At 39.3% G+C, this 22797-nt stretch overlaps 1 protein-coding gene across 1 annotated transcript in view; it reads left to right on the top strand.

Moving 5' to 3' along the window:
* LOC102436473 (probable maltase-glucoamylase 2) overlaps positions 1 to 22797 on the top strand; it is a 93289-nt gene that overhangs the window by 33061 nt on the left and 37431 nt on the right. Inside the window, 16 exon segments of the mRNA XM_023758888.1 lie at positions 763 to 851; positions 1644 to 1693; positions 4318 to 4470; positions 5948 to 6100; positions 7280 to 7546; positions 9136 to 9290; positions 10296 to 10464; positions 11020 to 11116; positions 11570 to 11682; positions 12595 to 12720; positions 14626 to 14754; positions 16260 to 16370; positions 16373 to 16390; positions 17292 to 17432; positions 18163 to 18247; positions 19367 to 19505. Of these exon segments, the coding sequence (XP_023614656.1) occupies positions 763 to 851; positions 1644 to 1693; positions 4318 to 4470; positions 5948 to 6100; positions 7280 to 7546; positions 9136 to 9290; positions 10296 to 10464; positions 11020 to 11116; positions 11570 to 11682; positions 12595 to 12720; positions 14626 to 14754; positions 16260 to 16370; positions 16373 to 16390; positions 17292 to 17432; positions 18163 to 18247; positions 19367 to 19505 (1995 nt within the window).

Consider the following 22797-nt stretch of genomic DNA (forward strand, 5'->3'; position numbering starts at 1 on the left):
GATCTTCCTCCCTTCCTTTCAAGGTTGGCCCCAAATTGGCATCTTAGTCTTCATTTAGGGGGTAAATGTAGCCTCTGTTCCTTTACATTTCCACAGTCTTTTACTTCTGGATTGAATCAGATTTTAAGAATAGTCAATGATCTCATTGACTTCTGATTGAATAAGATAATGAAGTAAAGAACTAGTTGTTATTGTTTCTTTATGGTCAAAAATTGTCCTCAAGGAGATTCACTTAGGCATGAGAGAATGCAAGTCAAATAGGAGATCAAAGACAAAATAACTTCAAGGTCAAGAGCCAGAAATTTTGGGTTCAAGTCCCAATTCTACGACATACCAGATGTATTGTTATGGCAACTTAGTCTCTATATTTCTGCTTATCATTTGTAAACCAGGGATGATGATAGTTTGACTTTTTAGAGTTATTGTAAGGTTTGAATGAAATAATATAAAAATTTAATGTACATAAAACACTTAGGAGAATTCCTGGCACATGATAAGCAGCGATTAGTGCTAATTGTTAATGTTATCACAGACCCAGTTTTCACCAGGAGCTGTCTCCTTTGACTATTCTTCTCATGCTCATTCACTACTAACCTCTGTTGTCTACCCACACCCAGCTTCCGTGTTGCCATTCAAGGTCATGATCTACTCACTTTCTAGGATAAACTCTGAAATTATCTGTCTGTGAAGCATGAAGGGGGCTTATTTAACACAGTTCTGTCTCTTCTTCATTCTCTGAAACTGAGACTTGCTCTTTTGCAGTCGGAAGAACTCCCTGGGACTCATTATTGCCTTGGACTACAAGAGAGAAGCAAAGGGAGAGCTGTACTGGGATGATGGTGTGTCTGCAGGTAGATTTCCTTATGGCACCACCACTGCAGTGCTCAGTGAGATTAGTCATTGCAAGCTGCCCAATACAGTGCTCACTCTGTTATCACTGATGCTTATTTCTATAGCTTAAAAATCAACTTATTCTGAGATTTGGTTGGCTAAGCACAATGCAATTAAAATAGACTTCAGATGAGCAAGTTGTATGTTACTGACTCTACCAAAGCAACAGACATTATTGGATTTAGTTTAATTATTCTTTCTTCTGGGTATCATTATTAATACCAAATTATACTTTTTGCTCATAGATTTGCAAAATACTTCTTTGGTTACTATTAAAGGGAGTATTTTATCTGTGTAGTGTGTTTTTTCCACTGTAGGATTTCCATATAAGTACCTCACACAAGCTTATGGTCTGTGATGATATAAAAATCCTGCCCTGCACAGAATTAGCATTTGTTAATATTTATTGGCTATTTATGATTGCATTGCATGCAGGGGACATAAAGATGAATAAGACATTGACATTGCACTTGAGGAACTCCTGGTGCAGCAGGATAGATACATTGTGTATATGGGTACCTATAACCCAAGTCAAAATGTTGTAAATGCCAGCAAAACAGTATTTCATAGAGGCCATGGGAGTTCCGAGGATGAAGCAGTTACTGTGGGTTGAAGTGGCCAGGAAACCTTTGTGGAGATTTGACAAAAATGGGTAAAACGTGGCTAAGCAGAATCAGATGGCAAAGGTATTCCCACTGAGAGAAGCGCCTCTACTTTCTATGTGATGAGTACCCTCTGTCCTTCTCTTTCAGATGCTGTAACGGAAAAGAATTACATTCTGTATGAGTTTTCTGTCACCTCGGTAAGTACTGTTTCTGAGGAACATACAGTATATGTTCTTCTCTGTGACTGCTTTGATTTGCTATAGAAGCGTAGTCATGTGGAATAAGGTCAGTGCTTGACTCCAATGGTCCCAGAAAGGATATATAAGGTATAAGAATTCGGCATTAGTTCAGTGAAGAACTAGTTTTTTGTGGTGTGTGTGTGTGTGTGTGTGTGTGTGTGTGTGTGTGTTTCTGGAAAAAATGCATTGCCTCTGAGTTTTATATGATGAGTCCTGGCTTCCAAGATATGCCTTATTTGGGGGGGGGGTGTACAAGTGTGTGTGGTATGTGGGCTGTGGGTGGGAGGTGGTGAGTGGTGCACTGCAATTTTGAGGTTCCTCCATAATGACCTTGTTTCCCAACCTCTAAACTTGGCCTTGGACACAGGTATGAAGTGGTGCTTTTGAGAGATTGGGAGACATAGAACAGCACCCCCGCATTGTCCCTATTTCCCAAAGGGACTGAGAGGAAGAAAGGAGTTAGGCTAGCAGTGGATGGGAGAAATCTAATCTGGTTTTCTTAGATGGCTGATTGTGCATGGGCAGAGATTTCTTTTATGGGAATCTCTCTCCCTTATTTCCTTCCTTTTACGTTTCTACTGTTGTTGTTGTTTTCGATTATACTTTTCATTTTAAGATAATTATAGTACCCCATGTAGTTGTAAGAAATAATAGAGATCTGTTTTACTCTTTACACAATTTCCCCTAATGGGAGCATCTTATAAAATGATAGTACAATTTTACAACAAGAATATTGATATTGATGCTGTCAAGATACAGAACATTTCCATCGCTACAGGATCCTGCCTATAGTCCTTTTATAGCCACACCTACTTGCCTCCTCCCCTCCCCCTTTGTTAGCTCCTGGCAACCACTATTCTGTCCACCATTTGAATAATTTTGTCCATTCAAGAATGTTATGTAAATGGAATCATACAGCATGTAGCATTGGAGATTGTTTTTTCCCCCACTCAGCATAATTCCCTCAAAATTCATTCAAGTTGTGGTGTATCCATAGTCCCTTTTATTGCTGAGTAGTATTCCAAGATACCCAGCTTTTATTTAACCATTCACTTAGTATAGAGCATCTGGGCTATCTTCATCAGGCGCAGTTACAAATGAATAAAGGTGCTATGCACATTATGGACAGCTTTGTGTGTGAACACAGGTTCTTGTTTCTCTGAGATAAATGCCTAAGAATGCAATTGCTGGGTTCTACAATAAGTGCATGTTTAGTTTTATAAGAAACTGCCAAACTGTTTTTCAAAGTGGTTGAACCATTTTAGATTTCTAGCAGCAGTGTATACATCACCCAGTTTCTACGCATCATAACAAGCATTTGATGTTATGATTTCATTCTGATGAGAGGGTAGTGATATCTCATTGTGGTTTTGATTGGTATTTCTCTGATATCTAAAGATGTTGACTGTCTTTTTTTGTGCCTGTTTGTATATTCTCTTAGGTGAAATGTCTACCTATTTATTTTGCCCATTTTCTAATTAGATTATTTGCCTTATTTTTCTATTCAGTTTTGAGTGTTTTTTAAAAATATATTCTAGAAACCAGTCCTTTGTTGGATTTATGGTTTGTAAATATTTTCTTTCAGTCTGTAGATATCTCTTTTCATCCTCAAAGTCTTTCACAGAGCAAACATTTTTTATTTTGATGGGCCTAATTTATCTTTTTGTTCTTTTGTGGATCATGCTTTTTGGTGTCTAATATAAGAACCCTTCCTAGTCCTAGATCTTGAATATTATCTCCTAAACTATATATATATATATAATTTTTATATTAGATGTGACATTTAGGTTGAGGTTCAACTTTTTGTCTACGTACATCCAGTTGGCCCAGCACCATCTGTTGAAAGGCTATTCTTTCTCCACTGTGTTGCTTTTGCACCTTTGCAGAAATCAGTGGGGCATATTTGTGGGATGCCTAGTCTTTCTAAACATCAAAGTGTTCCTTTTTTCCCCTTAGTCTTCAGTTCCACTTTCTTTGTCGTAGCTCAACTTTGTCACTTTTGAACTGTGGTTCCCTGAATAAGATATCTAATTTCTCTGGGCTTCACTCTCTTCCTCTGAAAAAGTTGAGATAATTAGAGCTTCAACCTCATAGTTTACTGTGAGACTTGAATGAGATAATACATGTAAAACGCTTAGTACAGTGCCCGACACATAGTAAGCATTTATGCAATTAAGCTCTTATCAGTATTATAATTAGAATACAAAAAAAATTATGTGGGCACTATTTTGTGTGTATCCTTTGTGTGTTAAAGGTTCTCTTGAGGGCTTCTGTCTTTTTGTTTTCTTTGTTGTTATCCATCACATCTGCTTGAAAATTCCATGATGTCAGGAACATATTTTCTGAATAATGGAATCAATAAATAACCAGAGAACCAAAGCAAGCATAAAATATTACACTAAGACTTAGGACTGTTAAGTGTCTGGGTTAACATATTTCCTGGGGAAGATCATCAGACACTATCTAGAACCTCAGAGATAAAGGATATAATTTATATCATAGAAAGAAAGATGTTGAGTGGCATTGGGCACAGTTAGAATGTGATATACTTGGTCTCTAAACTGACTTTTTTTTTTTTCCAGAACCATCTACAAGCAAAGATTACAAATAATTATATGGACCCCGACAACCTCACATTTACAGATATCATAATCTTGGGAATGGACAAAGAACCTACTAATTTTGTCCTTAATGATATTTCCATTTTAAATGTTAGCTACAATGCATCAACGAAGGTGGGCAATTGTTCCATCCTGCCATCCTGCAGGGCCCTTTCTGGAAGCTGACAGCCAGCTCTCTCTCGCTCTATTGAGTTTGGAGGGGGCACAGAGACACTGGCATGCTGGGAAATCGACCACACCCTAGGAAGGATACAGACAGAGAAACATGTGCTTGCTAAACATGAATCCCTGAACTTTGAAAAAGACAGTCCTTTCAGTGGGACCTGGAAGAAGGCAGTTCTCTGGGCAAATTTAAAACTAGACATTCTGATCCCACATGAGATGCAGTTCCATACATTATTATTCAAACTATATTATTTGATACATTGGCCTTGTTCTAGAAGGTATTTACACATTTACCCTCTCATTGAGTTAAAGACCCCCTTTGAGACACAGCTGATATTTTCCTTAGTGTTTTAAGGAATTTTTATATCATTATAGAAAATGAGAGTTGAATAAAACAGCAGGGGTAATCAGTTTTATCCTTATTTTTAAAAATATATTTTTTTTGATTTCAGAGAGGAAAGGAGAAAGAAAGATAGAAACATTGAATTGGCTGCCTCCTGCATGCCCCACATTGGGGATCGGTCACCAGGAATTAAATCATGACCTCCTGGTTCATAGGTTCAACTATTGAGCCAAGCCAGCTGGGTGGTTTTGTCCTTATTGAATGAGTCCCTTACATGATAATCTTAGACAAAAGATCCCAATTATTAGTTGAGTATTTCAAGTGCTGGGGAATTCCCTATTTTGTAGGGAGGCCTCCTTCCATTTAGACAACACATATGCCCAAGGATAGGAGCTTGGATTCTAGAGTTAGGCTGAATGGGATTCCAATCCTAGCTCTACCAGCCCTTAGCTGTGAGATCTTGGGCAAAGCATTTAACCTCTGTGAACATCAGTTTTCTGTTTTGTGAAATGGAGAGAGCCATCTTTTTTTGCAGCATAGGATTGCTTTATAGCATTAATAGAGGGAATGCATATAAAGTAGTTATCACAGTGCCTGGTCCATATACATGCTCAATAAAACTTAGCTATTGTTATAATTGTCACCATTATTAAAATGTACAGGCATCACTCCCAGAAGGCAATTGCCCAACAATGACAGCCCTCCCAGTGATTAGTACTCCTTAACATGATGAAAGCCTTTCCTATTCAGTATTCTATAGTGACTTGAGGTGAGAAGGTTCGGGAATGAGCCAAGTGCATTTTCCTGGCAGGGAGGTCAAAAGTCCCAGAGGAGGAACAATAATATTCCAACTATCCCATGACAAAGTGGCATTGGATGAAGGCTATCTTATGGCAAAGTGACATTAGATGAAGGATGTCACATGGCAAGGTTGTATTGGACGAAGGCCATCCCAAGGCAAAGTGGGATTGGATGAAAGGCTAGCTCCCCCAGGCTTGACTTCCCAACCATCAGGGAAGGACATTATCCAGGTGTCTCTATTTCTCCTCATTTGTCACTGTGGCCTCCTTTCTCATTCCTCAGGTGGTGAAAATCACTGATCTCGGACTGGCACTGGGACAAGAATTCTCCATGAGGTGGACTCTTTTGGTCAGTGACCAAGAGAAGTTCAACTGCTACCCTGAGGATCCCACTGCCTCTGAGGAGAAGTGCAAGCAGCGGGGGTGCCTTTGGGAGGTAAGGATGAGGAGCAGATTACCGCAGTGAGCAGGAAGTTGTAAAAACTGGCCTAGGAGTGATTAGGCACCAAGAAATGTTTTCCAAACACTGTTGGGTTGAATGGGAATCATTCTTCAGAAAGAAAACAATCCTGTGCCAACAGATGCAGCGTTTTGTCAATGCTGAGTGGCAGGTGATCAGTGTTTTCCTCAGATATCCTGAATGAGAAGAAACTCATTGCTGCCCTGGCTCCCTCTTTTCTCTAACCTCCTTATTCTAAACCCCACTTTTATTTTTAACATAGTAACAATACATTGTGCATTGAGTATTTTAAGTGATTTTTTTTTCATCAATTAGAGTTCAGGCCGGAAGGTAAGGTATGAATCTTCCCCTCCATTTGAAAAACAGAGAGAATGAAAGCCAGAGAAAGAGAAAATAAGTGATTTCCTTAATGTCACAATGGGGGCAACTATCCCATGGCAAAGTGGTATAGTTTGGGGGCATTGGGAGCAGAACCCTGCCTTAAGATTCCAGTCTCCAGATCAAGCTACCTGCTGACCCTTCACTACTCACCTGTTACAAACATACAGATGTCCCCCCAAAATGTATGCACACTTCTTTGAATAATTATTCATTCCAATGGGTTAAATCTGAAAAGAAAGAAACATTGGAATGAATAATTATTCAAAGTGTGTATATATTTTTTGGGACACCCTATATTATTTCAGTGTTTTGAGAGCTGAAGTTCAAAATCAAGGTGTTAGCAGGGTTGGTTCCCTTTGAGGGCCGCGAGGAACAATTGGTCCCATGTCTCTCTCCTAACTTCTGGCGGTTTCCTGGCAATCATTGGTGTTCCTTGGCTTATAAAAATGTCACCCCAATTTCTGCCTTCCTCTTTACATGGTGTTCTTTCCCTGGGAACATATCTATCTCTGTGTCCAAATTTCCCTATTTAATAAGGACACCAGTTAATATGGGATTAGACCCACCCTAATGATCTCATTTAATTAGGTCATCTGCAAAGATCCTATATCCAAATAAGGTGCCAGGTGTTAGGACTTAACATCTTTTTGGGGGAACATAATTGAACCTATAATAATGGGCACAATGTCAGAGACTTAGTCTGTGTTAACCAACTTTTTTAGAAATCAGAGTGTGGTGTTGGAGGCTGACTGAGAATTCATCCTCTCATTGCAGAACACAGTTGTTCCTGGAGTGCCCACCTGTTTCTATGACACCATCCCTAAGTATGCTCCCAGTAATATTCAGTATTCGCCCACTGGCATCACCACAGACCTTACCCACCTGACAGCCCCTGGGTCAGCTCGAGCAGCAGCACCATCACCACGGAGCACGCGACATACACCTGCAGCAGCAGCCGCCACCTCTCACCCTCTTTCTGCAGAGATCAGCTCCCTTAGGATCAGCGTGATCTACCACACGGAAAGCATGCTGCAGTTCAAGGTAATGCCCGTGTTGCAGATTCTGGTCATCAGCACAGAGTTCTTGTGGGATGGAAATTACTGAAACATCTTTTAGTCCAAATCCCTCATTTTAGAGTTGAGGGTGCTGAAGCCCAGAAAGGTAAAGGCCAGAAAGTCAGGAGATCATAGTCGGGTGTGGCCTTAGATCCACCAGGGTTGTCCATGTCCTATAGTGAAGGGTTCTGTAAGTCAGAAAGATCCTCAAAGGATTACTGAGACACATTAGCCCTGAGAACAATGTGTCTGCTTTTTGGTAAACTCATATGGGTGGCATTGACTCATTTCCAACATTACAATTATTTCTCTAGCAGTTGATACTTCAACTTAACATGCATCAGAATCACTTGTAGCTCTTGTTAAAAGACATTGCTGGGGTTCCTGCCCAGGGTTTCCAAGAACTTGCATTTCTAATGAATTCCCAAGTGATGCTCCTGCTGCAAATTAAGAGGCCACACTTTGAGAACCACCACTCTGCTAAAATAGAAATATGATGTGAGCCACATATGTTTTCTGATAACCATATTTTAAAAAATGTATTGAAAAAATTAGGTGAAATGGATTTTAATAGCATTTTATTTTACCAAGTTGTTCAAATGTTATCAGTTCATCATGTAATCCAAATACAATTACGTATTGAGATACTTTAGATTATGGTCAGATTAAATCTTCAAATTCTGGTGTGTATTTTGCATTTATAGTGAGTTTCAGCTCAGACTAGGACATTTCAAGGCTTAATGGCCGCACATGGCTGGTGGGTACCACCTTGGACAGTTCACTCTAGACATTGCTTTTCACATTTCAATGTTGGGTGAATCACCCCAGGGACCTTGTGAAAATGAAGATTCTGATTCAGAAAGTCTAGGGTAGGGCCCAAAATTCTGCATTCCTAACAGGCTCCCAGGTAATATTGCTGCTTTTGGTTTGAGAAACAGAATATTGAGAATCGAGCCTTTCGACAAAACTTGTCCTAAGCATAATATGTGGGCTCATATTATTATGATAAAAAGGATGATCACTCATAATAGTAATACTATCCGGCCTTGCATAATACTTTGCCCTTCTCTCATTTTGCCCACACAGCAACCCTGTTAGGTTGGTAGAAATGAGTGGTAGGGACAAAGGAACAATCTTAGGAATGAAAAAGCTGAGCAGCAACTGGAAGCTCAACTAGTAAGAAGATCTCATAGTTCATATGAAAACTCAGTTCTCTAATTTCTAACATATGTACACATGCTCACACATAGTCTTATACAGTTATGGGCACATACTGTTCACATACCGCACTCATAAACACACATGCACACGTTCTGTCTATGAGATTCTACACCCTTAAATTACAAATTCCTTAGAGGTAGTGCCCTCCCTGGCTTTGATGGGTATTGTTGAGGGTGTTTTTTTGTGTGTTTTTTCTTCCAGTTCAGGATGTGTTGGGCACAGTGGATGGGTAGGCCTCACATCTATTTTCTTTGGGATATTTGATGCTTCCTGATGGGAACTGAATTTTGAGCTGGTATGAGAGGTTTTAGGTTTGAGATTCCATCAGAAAGTCTCCTTCTTTCTCACTGTCAGATCTATGATCCCACTAATAAAAGGTACGAGGTCCCAGTGCCTCTGAACACCCCTTCCTCTCCTGTTGGCTCACCTGAAAACCGTCTGTATGATGTCAGGATTCAAAACCATCCTTTCGGGATCCAGATTCAACGAAAAAGCTCCAGCACTGTGATGTAAGCACCATTTATTCGGTTCTAATTAGAGTGGTTTTAGATCTAATTGCAGTGGTTCTAATGAATGCAAGTGAAATATTAACCTTCAACACTCTACGTGTATGTTTGTGTTTGTTTTTTAAACAAAGAGGATATCTATCCCCCACCACACACTTCAAGGGGGATTTCATTTCTTATTAGTCATTAGCTCAACAAGAACAATTAAGCAATCAAAGACTTAAAAATACTAAGTGTTGCTTGATTTCAGAAAAAGAAAAATACATATTTTACTCATTGTTCTGGTTAAATAGAACAGAAAACTCTATATGCCTCATTAAGAAATAATAACAGAAGAGCCAGGAGAGAGGGGTAAGGGGTATTAAGGAGAGAGAAATGGTGTCTTGCAGTCTTTGCTGCTATTGACACTATAGACTTAAAGCCTTTTCACAATGTTAAGCATGAAAGGAATTGCCACCTCTCATCCCTGACCTGCTGCTGAATGGCATGATCCACAGGTCTGGATTTGCCTGAGGCTGAAGCCCCCTATCCTATTAGAAACTGTCACCTGTATGTGCACATGTGGACAGCCTTTGGCTCTCTTTGACTATGTGTCTGACTTTCTGTCTGTTGGCTTCTTTGGTAAGAAGTTCTTTGGCCAATCCAGAAAAGTCATTCTGAGTTTCATACTTTTCTATTGGAAAACTTGCTCAGACCTTATTCATTGATTCAGGCTGATGTACCAGGCAATGAGATCTAGAAATAAAGAGATGAGTGACACTCTTAAGGGCCAATTAATCAGAAAAGGAGTTGCCAGTCTTGCAATCCACAGAATAAAAATGCAAACACAGAACTGTGGTAGCGAGTCATGGCCATTCTTATGACCTGGGTCATCTCACAGTAATTGAACCTGGATCCAGGTGTGCAATCATTCAGGAGGCTTCTGAATCAACTAGACATCTGAACTGTATTCTCTGTTTGCTCCAGCCTGTGATCAGCTCTGCTCACAGGTATGCCTCTGTGTTGCAGTTGGGATTCTCAGCTCCCGGGCTTCACCTTCAATGACATGTTCCTTTCCATTTCTACTCGCCTCCCCTCTGAGAACATCTATGGCTTTGGGGAAACTGAGCACACAACTTTCAGAAGAAACATTAGCTGGCACACATGGGGAACATTTGCTCGAGATGAGCCACCAGGGGTAAGCACAGAAGAATAAGATTACCCATCAGTTGCTCTCTGTGTAAATTTATTTTAATCCACATATGTACCCTATTCATCAACTTCAGCTTATATTGATAAATTCTGCTCTCAAATGAAATAGGCCACATGTTATGTAATGTCCTTCTGTCCCTAAATGTCTTTTAATCTTTTAGAAAATAAATATAGGGTCGGGCAAAAGTAGGTTTATAGGTGGGTTATATGTGAAATAATACAATAATTACCACATAATAATACAAGTGTACACTCTGTGTTTACGTGCTCACAACTGTAAATCTACTTTTGCCCCACTCGTGTGTGTGTGTGTGTGTGTGTGTGTGTGTGTGTGTGATAATAAACAAGAAGGGCGTGGAGGGGGATGGCACTTAGCTTTTTACTTGGGGTGGAAGGAAGGGTCAAGGAATTTTTCATAAAGGACATAACATTGTGCTAAATCTTCAGTGTTGAGTAGGAGTTGGCTGTTTGGGTTATGAGGAGGACAGAATTTCTTGGATTTTCTCTTTTTGTTACTTATCTACTCCCATGACTCTCCCAGTTCAAGAAGAATTCCTATGGTGTCCACCCCTACTACATGGGACTGGAGGAGGATGGCAATGCCCATGGAGTGCTTCTGCTAAACAGTAATGCCATGGGTAAGATAAAGACAGTTTTCCTGCAGCCACTTTATCAGAATCTGGAATATCAATAGAAATAAGAAAGTTCAATGGCCAGGGAAATGGAACACATAACCCGACCTTTTATTTATTCATTTATCTATGATTTATTAAAATCTCTAGGCCAGGTATTGGGAGTAAAATTTTGACTAAACATGGTCTCTACTTTGGTATGACCTTGTTTGACTTTGCCACTTTAATTCCCTTTCACAGAACATTATAAAAGGTTGAGATTGAGATTGTGTTTGGGGTACCTGAAAATCCATCTCTGATTCCACAGCATGAAAGAAGACTTTCCAGAGGAGGTGGGCTCTAAAGGAAGAGAGTGAAAATAGCAAATATTAGGGCAGAGTCCTTGTCTTGGTAATTTATAGTTCTCAAGATGCTCCTCATGTTTGTATGTGTGTGTGTGTGTGTTTGTTTTTTTAACAGATGTGACATTCCAGCCTACTCCTGCCCTGACATACCGCACCACAGGAGGGATTTTGGACTTTTATGTATTTTTGGGGCCAACTCCTGAGCTTGTAACTCAGCAATACACTGAGGTCAGAATTCATTGTATTCATTAATTAACCATCCAAGGCTTATTGGATATTGCACATTCTTAGCACTGAGAAAAGCCAATTTTATTTTATTATTTTTTTAAAGTATATTTTATTGATTTTTTACAGAGAGGAATGGAGAGGGATAGAGAGTTAGAAACATGGATGAGAGAGAAACATCGATCAGCTGCCTCCTGCATACCCCCTACTGGGGATGTGCCCGCAACCAAGGTACATGCCCTTGACCGGAATCGAACCTGGGACCCTTCAGTCGGCAGGCCAATGCTCTATCCATTGAGCCAAACCAATTAGGGGGCCAATTTTATTTTTTACTAGAGGCCTAGTGCATGAAATTTGTGCACTGGTAGGGTCCGTAGCAGCTGCTGGCTGCCAGCCGGGTACTCCCTCTCTTCTCTCCCCACCTCAATTCCTGGCTGCCTGCCACTGCCACCACTGATGCTGGCTGGGGCCTCAATCTTTTCCCCTTGCTAGCCTCACCCCCTTGTTGAACTCCCAGACAACGCCCGGTCGAGGGGACAATTTGCATACTATGCTTTTATTATATAGGATGGTTCTTGAGTATTCCTACTACGTTATCACAATTTTTTATGAGAGTAGGGTTTTAGTGTTAAAAGATATTAATATCCCATATGTCTCTTAATTATTTGCTATAAAATCTTTCTAAGAATCTCTAATCAGTAATAACCACTGAATTTTCAGGATTCTTAGAGTGGAAGCTCTAGGATATAGAGAGACTTTCTATCATTCTGCATCTCCATGATTGTTCCACATTTATGAGACCTCTTAGATCAGACAGGCAGTAAGTAGAAGTGCTAAAGTTGCTTCAAGCATAAGCCAACTATCTTTTTTTTACTCTAAGAATCTACTTGGATCCGTTTTTCTTTTTTATTCTAGTTGATTGGTCGGCCAGCAATGATTTCATACTGGGCCTTGGGATTCCAGCTGAGTCGCTACGGATACCAGAATGATACCGAAATCTCCAATTTGTATGATGAAATGGTGGAAGCCCAGATTCCCTATGTATGAAGCCTTCACCCTGCCTGTGGTTTAATTAGTTATGGGAACTTATGGCTAATTATAAATTGAAAACATCTTCATAGACATTACTGATGACTACTTCAGTACAAAGAAAATGTAGCTATGGAGCTAATCTTATATGGAAACATTGCTTTTCAAATTTAAGTCACAGTACCCTTTTTAAATCAAGAGTTCAAAATTGGAGGCGTTGGTGGTATAGTGGTGAGCATAGCTGCCTTCCAAAATTGAGGGCATACATTCATCAGAAATTAGCAAAGGATACTGCTACTTACTATCTCTTGCCAGAAATATCCTACAGTAACCATGGTTAGTCATAAGCCATGACTTTGGAGACTTCTAAGAGAGAATCATATCAAGGTTGTGACAATTTTAGGAGACTATACTGTGATTATTTTTGGAGAAGGTGAATATAAAGTGACAATATGAAAAAAAGGAGATAAATTCAAGCCTTCACTTTGACTTAAATACAAATACTCATATATGCATTTCCCACAATGAAACGTAGCCCCTAGAAGTGCAGTCAATTACTGTCAACAAACAGAATTCCACACATAGCATGCTCATTCTCTCTTATAATAGTCAAATTCTCATTACATATTTTCTTTCTCTACTTTTAACTCACCTCCTGTGATTTGGAGGACAATTCATGATTAGAAGATGAGAATAAATTATTACAATGTCCTCATCAAAGATAATTTGAAACATTCACCCAGACTTATTTTTTCTTTTCAGATACTATTATGCTAGATATTCCTAAATATAAATTAGAAAAGATAGGAAAATGAAAAGATGAAAAAATTCCATAGATTTAGCTTGCCAATGCAACCAATGTTAATAATATGTTGGTTCATTCTTTTCTAAGTTTTGACTTATGCACAAGTCTCTGCTCCCTCAAACAAGTTTTACCTAGAGCAGTGGTTCTCAACCTTCCTCATGCCGTGACCCTTTAATACAGTTCCTCATGTTGTGGTGACCCCCAACCATAAAATTATTTTTGTTGCTACTTCATAACTGTAATTTTGCTACTGTTAGGAATCGTAATGTAAATATCTGATATGCAGGATGTATTTTCATTGTTACAAATTGAACATAATTAAAGCATAGTGATTAATTACAAAAACAATATGTAATTATATATGTGTTTTCCAAAGGGTTGCGACCCACAGGTTGAGAACCACTGACCTAGAGTCTTAAGACAATACAGGTGATTACCACCTTTAAGCTAAAGAGAAACATCTCTTGTTTCAACTGAATATTAACCACATAGCCATCATTCAACAATCTTGAATTGGGTACATTTCATGTGCAGAAACCTAGGTTGGTTGGCATTGTATTGAGAAAAGAGAAGGAAAGATTTTCATCTCAAAGACCATCCAAACAACTGGAGATGGTGGAAATAGTATATACATTTTAGAATGCTATAAAATAATGTAGTTCTTAATTGTGAATAAATGTAATCAGGTTTACTGGAGGAAAAAAGAGAAAACAAGTATACAATCTTGTTTCTCAGGGGAGTCTGCTTTTTACCCTTGGACATTTAACTAGCACTTTTTTTTGATAGGCTTACCATGTTTGAGATTTGAAGAGTGGAAAAGACATGAACTGAGGGAAGGAAAGGGGAGAGAATTCCAGTGTGTGTGTGTGTGTGGGGGGGGGGGGCGGGCGGGGAGGCAGAAGCAGAAGGAATGGGAACAGGTGATCTGTACGCAAGAATCAGCAAATTTAATCAGCAGAATTGACAAGTGGGTCTAGTGGAGTAATGAGGTAAATTTGGAGGGACCTGGACTGGAGTCTACAAGCAGCAGACCTGGAGCCTGGCAGAGCAGTGTGTGTGCCCTGAGGTTATTGTTGCAGGACCCCCCAACACCTTGCTTGCCCTTCCTCTAGGATGTTCAGCATGTAGACATCGATTACATGGACCGGAAGCTGGACTTCACCCTCAGCACCAGCTTTCAAAACCTTAGTCTGCTGATGGAGCGAATGAAGAAAAATGGCACAAGATTTGTCCTCGTTCTGGTAGGTACTTACAAATATTAAATCTCAATTTTTGTGTTCATGTTTTAAAAATAGCACCATTGAAGGAAATGAGATGAAGAGTATAGGACAATTCCCTGTACATTTTTGCCACTTCCTGTGGATCTATAATTACTTTTTTAAGTTTGAAAAAGCAAATAAAGGAGGAAAAAACAATAAAAAGGTTTTTTAAAAGATGATGCTTTACAATATTTATTTTTAATGACTGAGTATAATTTATTGTTACTGTTCTCTTGATAGAATTAGAAGAACTGTGAGCTAAAACACTGAATATAGCAACAACAAAAAAAGTCTCTCCATTTCAGGCTGTGCCTTAGAATAGCTGTATTTTAGTCTTGTCTTTACTGTGGGGTTTTCAAAAACCTGTTTTGTCATCACCCAGCAATGGTGAGGCTCAGGGGACTTATTTCTTCTTAATTAAATTCACAAACAACCTAGTGAAGGTCCAGAGGACCAATTTATTATTTCACATTGGAAGTTATTTCTTGATTAAATACAGAAGTAGTTACCTACAAATGGTCCTCTCTTATAGCTTCCAAAAATTAGAGCATTATTTGCTGACTTTTGTTTGTCGGTTCATTTATTCATTCAAGTAAGTATTTGTTAAGCCCTGAGTCTTTGAAAATTACCATTATAAAAGGTGTGTGTGTGTGTGTGTGTGTGTGTGTGTGCTTGCAATCTAAATTCATTAAGAAAACAATGTCCTTACAGGGATTATATAATACTAGAGGCCCAATGCACGAAATTTATTCATTCATTGGCCGGTGATCAGGGCCAATCTGTGGGGTGACCAGTGGGATGATGGGGGGGCCCTCCCCTGGCACCCACCTTGGTTGGCCTGGGGCCTGCTGGCTGGGGGCAGCTCCTGTGTTGAGCTTCTGCCCCCTGGTGGTCAGTGCACATCATAGTGACTGGTTGTTTCACTGTTCAGTTGATTTACATATTAGGCTTTTATTATGTAGGATTGGAGGAATACAACCAATTAATAAACATTAAAAATATAATTTTAGGCAGTAATGATTCATATGACAGTTGTGAAATAGAATACTATTATAGAAAGTAATTGGAGCAGGTAAAGGATGAGGTTAATGGGAAGGCCACTTTAGATGGACAGTCTGGCCACAGAATAGAAGAAAGAAGTTTCACATTTTTAGGGAATATTGCTATGACACTATTGAAATACAGTAAATTACCTTTCTCTATGTGAGGGTAATGTCTTGTTAACCTAGTTTCTCTCCAGGAATTTTTTTTCAAACATTAGCATGCTTTTTTTCCCCCCTTGGGAATTTTATAGAGAAACATCAATATGTTCTTTTACTCTCAACTATCAATAGACATAGGCAAATTAATCTGGGTTGTATTTTTGTTTGTGTGTCTATTTTGAAGTTCACCATTTCTTTCTGTACCACGAATTGTTAACATTTTGGAGATCATTTTTGTTGGAAATATTTTTCTCATGTTTTCTGTTTTAAACCCTTTTGTTTCAGAATCCAGGCATTTCTCGCAACGAGACCAAGTATCTCCCATTCACCAGAGGGCAGGAAAACAATGTATTCATCAAATGGCCTAACAGCAGTGACATTGTCTGGGGAGAGGTAAGGATTGGGAGGAGATGCCTGTAATTAATCAGCATCACAATATTTTGATTGAAAGAGGCTCTTCATAAATCTTAGCAAAATGTATTGGGTAATTTATAAATTATAAATGAATAGAAATCTGTGTGATACTGATTACTTAATGAACATTCATGAGATCAAGGTCAAAGGTCTAATCCTCTATCAGTGAGTTTTGTTTTATTGCCTGGAAATATTCTGGCGTTCCACCCCTTATGTATGCCAGCTGGTCATTTAACACCCATAAATAATACCTTTGAGAATGGCTCTGAAATCTGTGTCTCCCAGTCACCCATACCCCAGATGTATACTCATCTTTGGCCTATGATGCTTAATCAGCCATCATGTTTAAATGAATCAATAGATCTTATGTATTATCCTCCTTCTTTTGTCTCTTTTAATTCCTTTTTTGGGCCCCAGTTGGTTGGTTTATGGCAACAAGATTCGAGGTGATATTTGTCTTTCTCTGACTGGCTTATTTTGCTTAAAATAATAATCTCCAGGTCCATCCATGCTGTTGCAAATGGTAAGAGATCCTTCTTTTTTTTTTGCAGCCACATAGTATTCGAGTTTCAATGAATTGTCCACATGTAAACCAGTTAAAAGGAGTAATGTTTTTCATCTTGGCACTTGATGTCACATCAGCTTGTAGCTCACTCTGTAGCTCACTTTTCCCTGGATGACTGGTCTCCTTCATTTGACCAATGTAGAAAAAGCATCTGCAGCTCTAAAGCCTCCTCTGATCTCTTTGTGTCCACAGTAAATTCTGTGAAGCAGCAGCAGAAGTGGGTTAGGTCTCACAGTGGTGGGGGGGATGAGAGGAGGGTGGCAGTACTTTGCACAAGCACCTCCCCTTTCTAGTCCCCACACTCCCCTTCCTGAACAGGCAGAGACCCAGTGTGAGAGTCTGTGTTACTCTTCCAGATGTACAAAGCCCACATCGCGTATCCTGACTTCCTGCGAAACAGCACAGCTGCTTGGTGGAAGGAAGAAATAAGAAAGCTCTATACAAACCCAAAGAGCTTGAAGTTCGATGGACTGTGGATCGTAAGTGCATCCTTAGTGTGTTTTCTTTGGAAATGCTAGAAGTACAAGCAGTAGGAGGCAATTCAGAAACTAGCAAAGCAGGTAGCTAAGGCTGGAGGAGTGAAAGAGAGGGATGCTGGTACAGAATGGAGGTGCTGGGACCACCAAGAGGAGCAGAGGGAGTTGTAGGTCTGCCCAGGGACATACTGGGTAGAGGACATTGAAGACTAATGGGGAGACATGCCACCACTAGAGATGATGCCAGATGAAAAGGCACAAATATCCTGTCTTCTCTTAGCTCCCATCCTCTAATCTCTTGCCACTGCCTCCCATTGGCCAAACCTCCCCAGAAGCCAACAGTAAGGGAGCCTGAGAGACCATCTGTGATACAGCAGACCTAGGGGCAAGAAGGCCTGAATCTGAGGTGAAATAGATGCTCACCAGAGTGCTGGTCCTCCGAGGGAATGGTTTCAAAGGCCTGTTCAGATATTTGTTATGCATGTCAGTTGGGCATAAGACCAGGGCTTCCTGAGATGTCTCTGGGACACGTGTCCAAGGCTCTTCTATTGTGTGTCTCGAGGGATGGGAGGCATAGCAGCATCCCAGTTCTTCCCCACGGAATCAATGAAGCAACCAGCTGTGTGAGAGTTTAAATAAGATCCTTTTGTCTCTAGGAGGGCAGTGTTCTCCTGAGCCAAGGCCACTCTGTCTCCTCTGACATCATGGAATCTGTTTTGCTAATTCATTTCAGGATAAGAATGAGCCATCAAACTTTGTGGATGGATCTGTCAGTGGCTGCCATGATGAAATTCTTAATAAGCCACCGTATATGCCATGTATGTAAAATGATTGCTTCCTTAAATTACTTCCCTGCTCAAAACCCCTTACGTTTTCCTCTTGTTGTCAAAGTGAAGCCTCATTTTGGAGAGAGAAAACACTCTTAAACATGAGATAAAATCCCAAATAGAATAACCTTGAATAAGTACAAATACTTAAATTATGGATCAAGCATAGAAATAATGACTTGATGTGGTATGAAAGAATCCAAGCAATGAATGGTACATCTGATTACATCGATAACTATGAACTGATTGCTATAACTTTAAGTAACCCCCTACACACACACACACACACACACACACACACACACACACACACACCCTTTTTGATTAGAGAATGAAAATCTAGTCACTGCCCTCTCTCTGCCTGTGTTCACAGACACTTGATGAAGGGCATGCCCAGGTTGTCCTATGATACAAACAGCAATAGAGACTACAGGACCTGGGGATCAAAGGCATCTCAGAGAGTTGAACTCTCTCCCCTTACAGAAACATGAGAAGGAAGTGACTCACCTTCCTACAAGCACTATACCAGTAATTTTGGGGATGAAATCTGGAATCCAAGTTTTTTAATGTCTACATCATTGCTATGTTTCCTATTGTTTGGTAATTCCCTTTCTTCTTCCCTCCCTCCTTCCCTCCCTCCCTCCCTTCCTTCCTTCCTTCCTTTTCCTTCCTTCCTTATTTTCTCCTCTTCCCTTAATGTAAGATTAGTGTATCAGGCAAGTATTGACAAATCAGAATGATTTAGCAAGATTAATATAAAGTTGGTTGAAACAAGATTCATTCCCTTGAGAACATTACCATCTAGTGGAAGATACAGTCATAAAACAGAAGAATGTATGATGCTGATAAAGGAGCATGGATCATACTCCATAAATGTTAGAGTTGGAGCATAAAGAAGGATGCCTTTACCAGCTCCATTCCCTGCCCTTATACTTCATTAGTTACAAGGTCACAGAACATGGTTGTTTTTATCAGACAAAAGAAATTCTTGAAATTGGAGCTGCTACTGGTGATAAAGGTGTTTGAAATAGAGCCATGCCAAGATGATGGGCATTTCTAGTGAATGTGCAGATCAAGTTGTTCAGAATATAACTCAGCATTTCCTCTTAGATTTGGAGTCCAGGGACAGGGGTCTCAGCAGCAAGACCCTGTGCATGGAGAGCGAGCAGATCCTGCATGATGGCTCCCGGGTGCGGCACTACGATGTGCACAGCCTGTACGGGTGGTCCCAGACCAGACCCACATACGAGTGAGTATGCTTAGTCACTGTCAGAAGGGTCATTTTCCACACTGTTACTTTTGTCTTGTCATATATAAATAAATAAATTATATATATATATATATATATATATATATATATATATATATTAAATGGATGAATGTCAAAATAGCAGGAGTGGTTTCCTAAGCAGCCACACCACTTCTGAGTTGTATTAACCAAGTAGGTTGCTAAATTCACCTGTTTAAAATGTGCAGGTACACATATGATTTCACTTTTATGTGGAATCTAATGAACAAAATAAACTAACAAACAAAATAGAAACAGACTCATAGATACAGAGAACAGACTGACAGCCATCAGAGGGGCATGGGGTTGGGGGGCTGAGTGAAAACTATGAAAAGATTAAGCGAAAACAAAAAACGAAACTCATAGACACAGATAACAGTATGGTGATGACCAGAGGGAAGGAGGGGTGAGGAGAGGCAGAAGAGGGTAAAGAGGGGATAAATGGTGGTAGAAAAGGACTTGATTTGGGGTAGTGAACACACAATACAATATACAGATGATGTATTATAGAATTGTACACCTGAAACCTATATAATTTTATTAACCAAGGTCACCCCAATTAATTCAATAAAAATAAAGTGAGCAGGTGCTGATAATTGCTATAATGGCAATCTTACTACAATATATAAATGTATCAAATTAATGTTGTGCAGCTTAAATTTATACAATGTTATATGTCAAATACACTTAATTTAAAAAATAATGTAAGCAGTTAGGCTGTATTTAGTATATTCATAGAATTGTACAGCAATAACTACAATCAAATTCTAGAACATTTTTTAACATCCTAAATGGAAACTCTATACCAACCCTATAGTAGTCATTTTCTACCATTGTCCCTACCTCCTGACCCTGAGCAACCACAGATCTACCTTCTATATACATAGATTGCTGAATCTGGACACTTCATATACATGTAAATGGAATCATACAGTATGTTGCCTTTTGTATTCTTTTTTCAAGGTTTTTAAAATTATTCTGGGTGCTTTGCAATTAATATGAATTTTAGGATTAGCTTGTTAATTTCTGCAAAACAGTAACAGGGATGTTGGTTGGGATTGCACTGAATCTGTAGAGCTATTTAGGGAGTATTTCCAACTTAATAATAGTAAGTCTTCTGATCCATCAGCATGGGATGTCTTCCCATTTCTTTAGATCTCATTTCATTTTCTTTCAGCAATGTTTTATAGTTTTCAGTGTATATATTTCTGACCATTATTTTAATTTAATTTTGTTTTATTTTTATTAAAAAATATTTAATGTTGACATTGTTGCAGGAGTCCTCCCTTCCACCACCACTCCCTTTTCCAACACCCACCCTCCCCCACCTACCCCTTCCTTAGCCTTTACCAAATTATTGTCTGTGTTCATGGGTATGCATACATCTCCGTTAGCTAATTCCTTCCCTTCTTTGTCTAGCCATTATTTTAAAAAAATATTTTTCTACCCTTTTCTCTTTCTCTTTTCTTGGAGTCCAATTATATGTATGTTGGTACATTTGATGGTCTCTAAAATTCTGCTTACATTTTTTTTATTTTTTACTTCTTTTTGCTATTCCAACTGGATTGCTATCTTCAATTATGCTGATTCTTTCGTCACCTACCTCACATCGGATGTTGAGCTCAGTCTCTTCAGTAAATTTTAGTTATTTTATTTTTCAACTCCAGAATTTCTGTTTGGTTTCTTTTTAAACAAGTTCTGTTACTTTATTGACATCCTCTATTTAGCAGGAAATCATTGTCATACTTTCTGTTAATTATTTAGATATGCTTCCTTTAAGCTCTTCGGACATGTAATAACTAACTTAAAGTCTTTTGTCGACCAAGCCCCTCAATAACATTTTCTGTTGGTTGTTTTTTCTTTTCTTGTGTATCTGACATACTTTCAGGTGCTTTTGTTTTGTTTTGCATGACTTAATGTTATATAATGCACTGTAACAACTCTGGCATAAAATCTACCTCCACAGGGCTTGTTTTGTTGTTGCTCTTTTTGTTTTTTCACTTGTTGCTTATTTGTTAGCAGCGTTTCTGTCTAACTCTGTATATTCTCAGTTCCCCTGCAGTTTGTGGCCACTGAATTCTCCGATACCCTCTTTTTTAAAAGTTCTCTTTCATTTCTTAAGCCTGGCTTCCCTGGATACCCTTGGATATTATTCAGTATAATTCAGTGATCAGATAATCCCATTTTGGGATTCACTGTGGTGTGAAATATTGGAAGTGACCTAAATGGGTTCGTTTCCACCACAATAGCTAGCTTCTTTTCCTGACATCATTTATTGAATCAGTCATCTGTGTCTATTGATTTGTAGTTCTGCATTTAGCAAATATTTGTGTTGCTTCATATACCAGCATCTGTTAATTGACTTTGTCTTTTGTTCCACTGATTTTTCTCTCACACAATTGTTTGTATTTTCTGACTGAGGCTGCAGGCGAAGATCCACCTTCAATCAAGAAATACTTAAACATCTTTTCTATATATTTGCTTCTATGTGCAAAATTGATTCTGCTTTTTGAGGAGTTGCATGGGAGAGTGAATATTACCAAAAAAGCTATAGTCATATATGCTTTTATTTGGATACCAAACCTGTCTTCTTGCTGTTTAAGTGACTTTTGACTAATTATCTAACTTCTCTGAACCTCAGTTTCCAAACAGTGCAAAATGGTAAAAGGAACCTTTCTTGTGACGTAGTGCGACAGTACACATGAAAGTAACCCATATAATACCTGGAATAGAGTAATTGTTCCATAATTACATCGGTCTTACCCCCTTTTCTTACTCCCATATGGACAACTAGCTAACTAGATTTTTTTTTTAAATATATTTTATTGATTTTTTACAGAGAGGAAGGGAGAGGGATAGAGAGTTAGAAACATCGATGAGAGAGGAACACCGATCAGCTAGCTGCCTCCTGCACACTCCCCACTGGGTATGTGCCCGCAACAAAGGTACATGCCCCTAACCGGAATCGAACCTGGGACCCTTGAGTCCGCAGGCCGACGCTCTATCCACTGAGCCAAACCGGCTAGGGCAACTAACTAGATTTTTAAAAGTTTTTTTTAAATTGATTTTTAGAGGGAGAGGAAGGGAACAAAACATTGATCGACTGCCTTCTGCCTGCCTCCTACTGGGGATTGAGGCCGAAACCCGGGCATGTGCCCTGACCAGGACTGGAATTGAAAAGGAGACCTCACAGTGCATGGATAATGCCCAACCAACAGAACCACATTGGCCAGTGCTAGATTTTCTTTTAAGA

Source organism: Myotis lucifugus, unplaced genomic scaffold, assembly GCF_000147115.1.
Source record: "Myotis lucifugus unplaced genomic scaffold, Myoluc2.0 scaffold_141, whole genome shotgun sequence".
NCBI lineage: Eukaryota > Metazoa > Chordata > Mammalia > Chiroptera > Vespertilionidae > Myotis > Myotis lucifugus.